The sequence below is a fragment of the Pelodiscus sinensis genome, chromosome 1, assembly GCF_049634645.1.
Source record: "Pelodiscus sinensis isolate JC-2024 chromosome 1, ASM4963464v1, whole genome shotgun sequence".
In the NCBI taxonomy this organism is placed as follows: Eukaryota; Metazoa; Chordata; order Testudines; family Trionychidae; genus Pelodiscus; species Pelodiscus sinensis.
This window is the reverse complement of record NC_134711.1, coordinates 101,589,985-101,601,417: the sequence shown is the minus strand read 5'-3', so window position 1 is coordinate 101,601,417 and position 11,433 is coordinate 101,589,985. Positions and strand designations below refer to the sequence as shown.

The 11,433-nt window shown below is 47.3% G+C and overlaps 1 protein-coding gene across 1 annotated transcript in view; it reads right to left on the bottom strand.

The window, feature by feature from the left end:
* Positions 1-3,988: 3,988 nt before the first annotated feature.
* LOC102452940 (cystine/glutamate transporter-like) overlaps positions 3,989-11,433 on the bottom strand; it is a 36,065-nt gene continuing 28,620 nt past the window's right edge. The window contains exons 10-12 of the mRNA XM_075939607.1: positions 6,965-7,114; positions 5,954-6,131; positions 3,989-4,272 (exon numbers count right to left, since the gene is read on the bottom strand). Coding sequence (XP_075795722.1) covers positions 4,208-4,272; positions 5,954-6,131; positions 6,965-7,114 — 393 coding nt within the window. The 3' untranslated portion in view covers positions 3,989-4,207. The remainder of the gene's footprint in view (positions 4,273-5,953; positions 6,132-6,964; positions 7,115-11,433) is intronic.

Here is an 11,433-nt window from a genome sequence, read left to right as displayed (position 1 = left end):
AATGAGCAGAGTAGGTGGAGTCAGCAGAGAACGTGAGCTGTGGACTTACTGTGATGAAGATACTGTGGTAAATAAATCTAGATACATCAACTTCAGCTTTGTGGTTGTGTAGCTTAGATGCCTCATCCACACTGATCTCACTCACCTCCTGACACAACACATACTTGTGTTGTTGCTGTTACTTCTTTCAAAGTGTGTTATTTCAGGTTTTGACTGGTCCATGCATTTTATAGTCTTTCTGTCTTTCTGTCTTATGCTTAAATTGAGTAGTGAGTTCTAAAATGCCTGACCTGTCACGGCAGGAGTAATTATCCCTGTAATTTTTTAAAAGTATATATTACAGGTAAGCTTTGGTTTGTACTGGTGATGCACATCTGCACACTGGTGCACGTATCAAGATGAATTCCCTCTACTTTTTTCCATCCATGGGCAGAACACTGGCTGGGAGTCACCTGGAATTTGGACTCAATCTCCTGGAGGCTCTTGCAGTCTGCTAGCAGCCCAGCAGTGCATCAGGGCTAAGGTACACCCCCCCCCCCCACACACACACCCTGGCCCTAAACCCCAGGGCCAGTCCTAACCAATTGGCAGCCCTGGGAGACCATCTGGCTTGGCCAGATGGTTTCAAAAAAGATACCGAACAAAAATTTGTCAAGCAAAAAAAACCCCCAAAACCAAACAAGCAAACCAAACTGCCGGGGAAAATTTGTCAAGAAGAAGAAGAAAGGGTCGGGGAGTAACCAGGGAAACCTGGCGGGAGGATTCAGGAGGTCGGGCCGAAATGCAGTCCTGCCCCGCCCTGCCCCGCCCCTAAGACTGGCTCTGTTGGTGGCCCCTTAAAAATGGCAGCCCCTAAGACTGGCTCTGCTGAGCCCTTTTGGTAGCAGCTGGCAAGTCCCTGGGGGGGGGCAGGGCAGGGGGATCTACATGCTGCCCTGGCCCACAGACACCCTCCCCGCCCACCCCCACCCCACAACTCCCATTGCCCGAGAAGAGAGAACCATGGCCAATGGGAGTGTGGGGGTGATGTGTGCAGACAGGAGTCAGAGCGCAGAGCCACCTGCCTGTCCCACTCCCTCCCTGCTCAGGTGCCACTTCTGGACATGCCGGCCACATTCAGGGTGGGGGTGAGCCTGCCTTAGCCCCACAGTGCCACCACCAAGGAGCCACCTGAGGTAAATAGTGCCCAGTCAGAGCCTGCATCCTGAACCACTGCCCCAGCCCTGAGCCTGTCCTCCACTCAAACTGCTTCCCACAGCCTGATCTCCCCCAACCCCTTCCCTTGCTCTGCCAGGTGAAAGTGAGTGAGGATGGGGGATGGAGTAAGCAGGGTGGCGCCTCACAGAAGGGGTAGAGCAGGGACTTCAGAGACGGAGGCGAGGCAAAGGTATTGGGAGTTGGGATGGGTCGTGAATTAAATTAAAAAGTGATCTTGTGCTTAAAAAGGTTGGAAACCACTGGATTAGAGGGAATAATTCTAGGAAATAAAGGACCTTCATTTCGAATAGCAGTGTGTCTGCTGATGAACTACCGACCACCTAGAATAAGGCTTTTCACCAAGCGACTCTTGCTCTTGGTACGTTTGTCTATCTGTGGCATATAGACTATAAAATGAAACCATGGAGAAAGTAGATCAAAGGAGCAGGTTGCATTGGAATTCCATTCGTCACTGGTGAACATCAATCATGTTGTTTTAGGATTACAAGATCATGAAACAAAAAAGCACAAGGATGGGTAGGTTGCAAAGTGGTATGCTGAATATTCATTCCTGTAAAAGTGTGCTTGCCTCTGGGAGACCTTGGATCACAAGCTTTTATCACTGGTAAGCAATGTGTGAACACTCCCCAAACAAGTAGAGGACTGGAATGGAAATGCTAGTATACCATTTTTATTCATTTTAAGATTGCTGTGGAAACTAATTAGCAACTAAATATAAATAGACAGATGGTTTACTTGTAGGCAAAATCTCTGCTAATTTATTCTCCTCCAGTGGTTCCATCTGAAGTCTTCAGTTTTCTACCCATGTCGGTCCCAGGAAATGAGAGAGACAAGGGAGGCAAGGTAATATCTATTGGACCCACTTCTGCTGGTGGGAGAGACTTGCTTTTGAGTTTGCAGAGCGCTCTTCTTCAGGAAAGAAAGGTTGTCTCCCTAGAAGTCAGTCAAATAAAAGATCTTATTTCACTCATCTTGTCTCTGTTACATCTGCAGGTATGCTCATGAGCCAATGAGCTTTGTCTTTACTACTTGACATCTGACTTACCTTATATAGACGCAGTAGAACAAGGGCTGCAACCTTTTAAGAGTTGCATTTGGATTAATAGGTCTCTTTATTTGTACTGCTCAATGCTCCTACTGCATGTGCTCTGGTTTTGGAAAATAAACCTTTGATGGAACACATAAGGTAACTAAAAATACAGTGTGGCTATGTCTACACTGGCCCCTTTTCCGGAAGGGGCATGTAAATTTCACTAGTCGTCGTAGGGAAATCCGCGGGGGATTTAAATATCCCCCGCGGCATTTAAATAAAAATGTCCGCCGCTTTTTTCCGGCTTTTAAAAAAGCCGGAAAAGAGCATCTACACTGGCCCCGATCCTCCGGAAAAAGTGCCCTTTTCCGGAGGCTCTTATTCCTACTTCAAAGTAGGAATAAGAGCCTCCGGAAAAGGGCGCTTTTTCCGGAGGATCGGGGCCAGTCTAGATGCTCTTTTCCGGCTTTTTTAAAAGCCGGAAAAAAGCGGCAGACATTTTTATTTAAATGCCGCGGGGGATATTTAAATCCCCCGCGGATTTCCCTACGATGACTCATGAAATTTACATGCCCCTTCCGGAAAAGGGACCAGTGTAGACGTAGCCTATGTGTAAGCTGTTTGTGATGCTTGGAATCTGTCAGAAAGGGAGAGTACTATTTCTTGCTCTTCCCAAAGATCATTTTTAAGGAGAAATAACAGCTCCCTAGTTTAACTTTGTGTAGTTATTGGGAATGGTATTTCCACTCATGCTCCAATTTAAACTGTAGTACACTTGAAAGAAATACTTGTGACCCAAGTATGTACCCTGGTGGTAACTGGTGAAATTGCAAGGCACGCTTCTATGAACAAAAAGCAGGACTATGTAGCACTTTAAAGACTAACAAGATGGTTTATTAGGTGATGAGCTTTTGTGGGCCAGACCCACTTCCTCAGATCAAATAGTGGAAGAGAATTGTCACAACCATATATACCAAAGGATACAATTAAAAAAAAAAAAGAACACATATGAAAAGGACAAATCAAATTTCGGAACAGATTGGGGGGGGGGGAGGTAAATGTCTGTGAGCTAATGATATTAGAGGTGATAATTGGGGAAGCTCAGAGGATTCTCTTTCAAGTGCAGTCTTAAAAGGCTTTTGAAGCAGGATGCAGGTAATTAAGTCGTTGAGACAATGTCCTTTCTGGTGGAACATGTGGATGTAGGTAATATAATTTAAGGCTCTAAAAAGATATTAGGACTGGTTACATGAAAAGTTTGGGCTTCCTGAAGTTTTGTTTAGGTTGTGATTTGTCTGAATCGGTTTTCCCATGTATGTCTTTTGGTATGATAGAAAACAATTAAAAGATTTTAGTTAAAACCTCTTGTGGTGGTTTGGCCAATGATAAGAAATGTTTTCCATGGAAGCTCCACACTTGCATGTTGCTGTCACTTAGTCTATGCTGGGCAGCCTCAAGTTAAAAGTTACTCAGGCATACTTTAGAGAGAAAACATCATGTCCCAAAACTCTTAAATAGATTTTCGTATTCCTTTTTCCCATCATTATTCTGCATGATGATATGCACTTAAGGTAGCTTTGTCCTTTGCTTCAATCATCAGATAATGCCACCATCGAGTTCGACTTGAGATTCACCCCCACTGCAGTGAATTATTGGCATTGGGAACACTGGCTTGTAACATCACTCAAGTAATGGGAAAGAAGAAGTCTTAATGCTAAAAAGATTTATTTTTCTATGTGCCTGAACAGCCCAGTATTCGAGAGGACTTGTGAAGATGACCAAGGTACTGTTTTCATTAAAATAATGTTTTAGTCCACACATATGGTCTGATATCATTGCAGAAAGATCCTTTAAGTCATTTTGCTTGGATTTCTTTACCAGCTGCCACCAAGAATGGAATTAATGAGGGTCTTTCTTGGGCCTTTTTGAGTGAAGTCTGGGCTCTGATGCAAAATGCCTTCAGTAAGTCTGGATTTCCTGGGGGATGACTTCCATCAGGACCTGCAGCTTCACTGTCATGGAATCTACACATAGTGCAGCGAGAAGAGAAAACATTGTCTGAAACAGGAATCATGGGGAGGGTGAGGAAGTTTATTCTGTAAGTGAAAACTACTGGACCAGGGCAAGCTCTGTCCAAAGAGTCCCCCAGCACTCCTTCTGCAACATCTCTTACATAGAATTAGTGAAAACTGCACCAAGAACCAATTTTTCCCAGCCTCCCGCCATGCAACCTTTGGTCTTAAACAACCACCTTAAAGTATCCCTGTGTAGTTTCCAGTGCAGTTTTGTTTGAAACCTACATATCGGGGTGCCTAGTACAGGGGAGCCCTGATTTATATCTAGGCATTGCTGTAATAGAATAATACATATAACTTGCAACCTGTTGCATAAGAAAGGTCTTGTGTGTGCTTTTTCTGGAGAACTCTTCCTTATTTTTCAAACAGGCCTGAGATGGGTTAGGACAGTGGTCCTCAACGCGGTGCCTGCGGGCCATTTCTATGCACCCGCCGAGTGATCGGGACCAGCCCCACCCCCGGGCACATGGTACATGGGTGGTGCCAGCCCCTGGGCGCACAGCACATGGGTGGCCCCACCCCCAGGTGCATGGTGCAAGGGCAGTGCCGGCCCCGGGCACGTGGCGTATGGGCAGTGCCGGCCCTGGGCATGCAGCGTATGGACGTCCCCGCCCCTGGGCATGCAGTGCAGGAGCTGCGCTGGCTCCAGGCACGCAGTGTGTGGGTGATGCCGGCTCCTGGGCGTGCAGCACAGGAGCGGCACCGGCCCCTGGGTGCACGGTGCATGGGCTGTACCGGCCCCAGGCACACGGCGCATGGGTGTTCCCGCCCCTGGGCATGCAGCCCAGGAGCGGCGCCGGCCATAGGTGCGCAGCACGTGGGTGATGCCGTCTCCTGGGCGTGCGGCACAGGAGCGGCGCCGGCCCCGGGAATGCAGCGTATGGGTGGTCCCACCCCTGGGCGCGTGCGCGGCCCCGCCTCTGAGTGCCCGGCATGTGAGTGGCCCCGCCCCCGGGCACCCGGCAGCCCCAAAAGGTTGGGGACCACTGGGCTAGGACAATAGATTCTTAGATGCACGGTGACAATTTGTAAGAGCCAGAAACAGCCAGAATATGGCTAGAGGATAAAGGAGGAGGAGGTTCTAACTGTAGTGCTGTCTAGCTGATTCCTATTGATGGTAGTTGGAAGGGTAATGGTGTTTTAAATCCTAGAATTGGATGTTTGTGGTTAATTGCTGCTAGTGTATGCATAATTTTGCTTGAAAACATGGAAGATTCACACTTGGCTTTAAAATGTCCCTTCTTCACAGTTCTAGTGTGGGTCATGGGTTGGTTGCAGGTTTGAACTAGAGTAAATGGTGGATTCTCCAATCTGAAGTCTTTGAATCAGGATTTAAATCCAGTAACTCAGGCAGAAGTTTTGGCTCTGTTATGGGGGGGGGGGGGTGAGGTTTTGTGGCAGGATGTCAGAGTAGAGGGTCATGATGGCCCCTTCTGGCCTTCAAGTATGAGCCTATGAATCTCTTCCTTTCAAAGACCATAGGAACCATTATGATCACTGAGTTTGACCATCTGCATTAACTCAGGCCATAGAACCGTACTAGTGATTCCTGCATTAAATGAGTTTGAACAAGAGCATATTTTTTAAAAGGCCCTTCAGTGTTAGATCTAATGTTATAGCCTGTACTTACTGAACATTGCACTGCAGCTGGCTGGTATTCTTGATTTCTGGACCACCAGGTAGTAGACAGGCAGACCAGTCAGAGTTATGGCACAGCCAATGCCTGTGTTCACAGGGTCTGAATAAAGGGACATTCCCACGATGAAGAGAGATGATATTGTGAAAACCAATGGGATGAACAGAGGCACCTAGAAAAGAGAGGGAATCTAGGAGATGGAAGGCCTGGCAGAGCTTGTCATCAGGTACCTAATAGATTGCTTGTCAAGCAACAGCAAACAAGAAATGTACATAAAGCACCAAAACTGTGTGAGAGTGGTTTCACTTTCTAAGCTATCGTAGTGCTGCAAATATCTGCACTTTAGAGGACAGAGGCTATTGCTCTAGTTTGGCCATTCCAAGTGGCTTGGGGTTCTTTTTGTACTGTGCTTGGGTTTTTGTTGCAACAAAGCATAGCCTAACTGGGCTAAATTTCTCATTTCTACAATTTTATGGGCAAAGAAGCTGTGAGGAACATGAGACATGCAGTCTGTTTTCATTCAACTGGTTGAATTTTGCAGTGTTTCTGTACTTAGTGGTAAAGCATCTTATGGTCTTTGTCTGCATTGCAGATGTCTCTCTAGTGGGTCAGTAGGAGCATTTGCCTGCTCAGAAACAAAACCTAAACAAGCAAGATAGCTACGTTTTTTGTGTCTTACTGCTGCCACTAACCACATCAGTATTGAAGTCCTTCTGCAAACTGTGCTAATAGTCATTAGGCTGCAGTTTTTGCTACTCTATCAGCAGAAACAAACTAGTGACCTTACCCAGCCCACTGTAATGACAATAGTTTGCCATTTGGATTCCTTGTCTGCAGATGAAGCAAGTACAGAATACTAGAGGACCATTTGATCTCATGGAGCCGCTTCTGCCAAACAAGGACGGAAGGACATATCTCTATCCTTCCATATCAAAACGCTTTCTTTTTCAAAATCCTCTGATTGTGGTGCTTCATGGGGCTGATGTTAGCCAGATCTCCTTTTACCTTGAAGGGCCTTGGTACCTCAGGATGCCGATAACGATGTATTATGAGCCCAAGGGTCACCAGTCCTATGAAGAGCCAGCGTGAAAAGCTATAGAAGTTCAACAGGCCATAGAGATCACCAATCAACACCATTAAGTAGATCAGAGGTAGCTAGGACACAGACAAAAATGCACTGTTAAATCCTGTAGTAAAACCTAGGAAGACCCTTTACCTTTCCACCTGTGTTACTGATATAGGTTTTACAATATTTATATCATGCTAATGCCTTATATTCTTGCCTTCTCCCCAATGATGGTGGTATGATTCCTCAACACGTGCAACTATGGTATTAACTAAATCACAGGGTCTCCCATAAATGAAAAGAGCAGGAGATTTAGTTTGCTTAGGAAGCGCTTAAATATTGTGTTGATGGGGCACTGTAAGAATCCGAGTTGGCTATGTTTTTTTTTAAAAAATCCTAGTTTAGGAGGAGATTTTAAAGGAACAAACAGGAGTTAGATTTCCAAATTGCCCTTTAAAAGATTTCTTTCTTATGTGAAATGGATGAAAGGCCAACCCTTTACTTTGATGTGAAGTCCACCAAAGCTAGAATTTGGGCTCCTGCAAGAAGCACTTTATTTTTCTGAGATTACTTGGTGCCACATGGATTTCTGAAGGTTTTATTCTATTCTGGTAGCGCCTGAAAGTACCATGGCCCATTGTGTTAGATGCTGTAGAAAGAAGCAGCTACACAGCCCCTGCTCTGAAGAGCTTACACTTGAACATGAAACAAGACACAATAACTTCCCCTGACCAGCAAAGGAGGAAAGGGAGTGATGTTAGGGGCTCTGAAACCAGTTCACTTGTCATAGGTTAGTTATTGCACAGTTTGATTCCAAGTACCAGGGGGTTTTTCTTTCATAAAAATGTGGAATGTGAATTTAGCCTTGATAGGTTTGACTGTGCTGCCAGCTCATGTCTTTCTGTCTAGGCAATGAACAGCTACACCACGGCAAACAGCTGTGCCAGCTTCCCAAGTGCTGTCCCATCCGTGTTCCCAAGTGCTGCTCTGCAGAAGGTTGTTCGCTCAGCATACCCAGTGTGTCCGTGCGCAGTGAAGGCACTGAACAGTGCCAGTTGTGATGGCCGGGGGCTACATGGACAGAGTCCACTTAAGTATTCCAGTGTGTTGGGACAGACCAGACAATGCCCAGCTAATGGCTGGACAGGTGGGAGTTGTGATCCCTGCTAGTGACTGGTTGAGAATGACCCTCCCAGCTAGTCTGTCCCAAAACGTTGTTCTGGCTGCTCTCTTCCCTTCCCTTCTCTCATTCACCTGTGTTGCCTTGTCTTTAGGCTACATCAGCACACCACAGCGCTGTTCACAGCACTGGGTACCTGTAGCTACATGTGTAGTGAGAAGTGGGACTAGTGGGGATCTGGCACCAGCAGCTGGCCTTGGGCCCCTTTGCACTCACCAGTGGCAGTTGAGAGAAGTAGAGCAAAATGGCTTCACTCCTCTGGCTACCAGCTGTGTTGCTCTGCTTCCTTCCATTACTGCCAGTATGGCGATGGGGAGACCCCTGCTGCAGGTGCCAAGACAACCCCCCCCACGCTCCCCTCAAAGCCTCTGGGTTACCCATGGTATGTATACACTATGGGATAAGGTTGAATTAAGCTACGCAACTCTAGCTATGTAAATTGCATAGCTGAAGTCGAAGTACCTTAACTTGACTTTTGGTGCTGTCCACACTGCAGGATGTCACAGGGAGAACACTTTCCCTTTGACATAAGAACAACCGTACTGTGTCAGACCAAAGGTTCATCTAGCCCAGTAGCCTGTCTGCCAACAGTGGCCAGCACCAGGTGCCCCGGAGGGGGTGGACCGAAGACAGTGATCAAGTGATTTGTCTCTTGCCATCCATCTCCAGCCTCTGACAAACAGAGGCCAGGGACACCATTTCTATCCCCTGGCTAACAGCCTTTTATAGAGCTAATCTCCATGAAATTATCTAGCTTCTCTTTAAACTCTGTTATAGTCCTAGCCTTCACAGCCTCCTCTGGCAAGGAGTTCCACAGGTTGACTACGCGCTGTGTGAAGAAGAACCTTCTTTTATTAGTTTTAAACCTGCTACCTATTAACTTCATTTGGTGTCCTCTAGTTCTTCTATCATGGGAACTAATAAATAATTTTTCTTTATTCGCCCTCTCCACACCACTCATGATTTTATCTACCTCTATCATATCCCCCCTCAGCCTCCTCTTTTCTAAACTGAAAAGACCCAGTCGTTTTAACCTTTCTTCATATGGGACTCGTTCCAACCCCTAATCATTTTAGTTGCCCTTTTCTGAACCCTTTCCAAGGCCAAAATATCTTTTTTTGAGGTGACTTCCCTTATTCCTTGTGAGAGCAGGACTACTGGCATCAACCGGAGTGCCCCTTTCAGTTCGAATTAGTGTGTCTTCACTAGTCCTGCTAATTCAAACCCTGGAAGATTGACTGTGGCAGCTTCGATCTTCTCTGTAGTGTAGACATACCCTCAGTGGCTTTGGTTCCTTGCTCCTCCCACCCACAACATTGGTGAGCGCTCATGTGGCCCTTTGTCCAACCCCCCACTTCTCCCGCATTGCCAGTGTATGTACTCTACACACTGCCAATAAAACATGCAGGAGCTGTCGTTTATGATACATGTATACAGAGCCTGACACAGTGAATAGGGACCTACCAAATTCACAGCTGTGATAAATTTGCCACAGAGCATGAAATCTAGTTTTAACTCTGAAATCTTTAGTAAGAGATTTTTGCCCCAGTTGTTTGAATTGCCTCAATGGGAGGTTTGCAGAAAAACTTCAGAAGGCATGTAAAATTCAGATGAATTATTAACTCCAATTATTAATGTTGGTCATTAAAAAGGATGGCGATAGTATCAGAACACTTACAATTACACAAGACAGCAATTAGGTTTAAGATTTAATTTTTGATTAAATACAAATTAATATTGGTTTAGATTTAGACTATCCAATATGGCTGACCAAAATAGTGGACAATGGAAGATTCTGTTTCTAAGAAACACAGGGTGCAATTTCCTGTCATGCAATAATTCTACTTCCTGTGATGTAATGGTAAATTCCACTTCTAACTGGGCTTTCTGCTGAGCCATTTCCTAACTGGGATTGATACCAACAGCCATGCCCTCTGGACAGATATCTGACAGTCTCGTAGCGGTACATGTGGAGGAGCTACGTGTCACATGTAGGTACACGTGAATGGGTGGGGTTCAAGGTGGAACTAGGTGAAAGATGGAAACTGATGGCGTAAGTCAGTGGTCCCCAACCTTCTGGGGCTGCTGAGTGCCCAGGGGCGGGGCTGCTCAGAGGCCGGGCACCTGGGGGCGGGGCCATGCATGCGCCTGGGGGCGAGGCCACCTATATGCTGAGAGCCCGGAGCTGGCGCCACCCATGTGCCACACTCCCGGGGCTGGCGACGCAACTGTGCTGCACGCCCAGGGGTGGGGCCGCCCCTGCGCTGCGTGCCCGGGGCCGGAACAGCCCATGTCCTACGCACCCAGGGGGTGGGGCCACCACTGCCCATGCGCTGTGTGCCTGGAGCCGGTGCCCGTGCCAAGCGCCCAGGAGCTGGCAGTGCCCATGCGCCGCGTGCCCAGTGGCAGGGCTGCCCATGTGCTGCGCACCCGGGGCTGGCGCCACCCCTATGCCGCATGCCTGGGTTGGCACCGACCATACGCTGCTCACCCGGGGGCGGGGCCACCCATGTGCTGTGCGCCCAAGGCTGGCACCACCCCTGTGCCGCGTGCCTGGGTCGACACCGCCCATACGCCGCACGCTCGAGGCCAGCACAAACCTCGCGCCGCACACCCGAGGGTGGGGCCACTTAACTGCACGTGGGCACCACGTTGGGGACCACTGGTGTAAGTAGATAAGGCTGACAGGCTAAACTCTTAGTGGGATCAGGATCTCGGAGGCGAGCAGAAGCTGTAAGATGCCTGCACAGAGGAAGCCACCCACGAAGCAGCAGTGGCAATAATAGAACCCTGCGAAGAAGTAGCAGAAGCAGCAGCAGCAGCAGCCCCTGAATTTTGAAGTCACCATGGCAATGGCTTCTTTAGCAGCCCAGCAGCAAAAATGGCTTGATGCAGCAGACAGCGCTTACTGTTGACAGAACAGAAGGACCAATAGACGAATCAGAGGGAATTTGATTGGAAAAAGGGTAAGTTTAATCTTCCTTTCTACCACTTTATTCATAGGGGTGGGTATTGCCGGTCAATAAAGCTGGAGGCTTCTGGCTTGAATGAGATGGTCCCCTACCTCTTTGGTAACTGCCCAGCCAGCACTTACCAGGTGTTCGGTGTTACATGGTAACTGTTAAATACGAAACATGGTGTATATTTAATGATGGATGTTAAGTTAAATGCTATTATTCATCATTCTGAGCCATAGGGCCTTGTGTCTTTTGTATGCTGAGCTGCTTC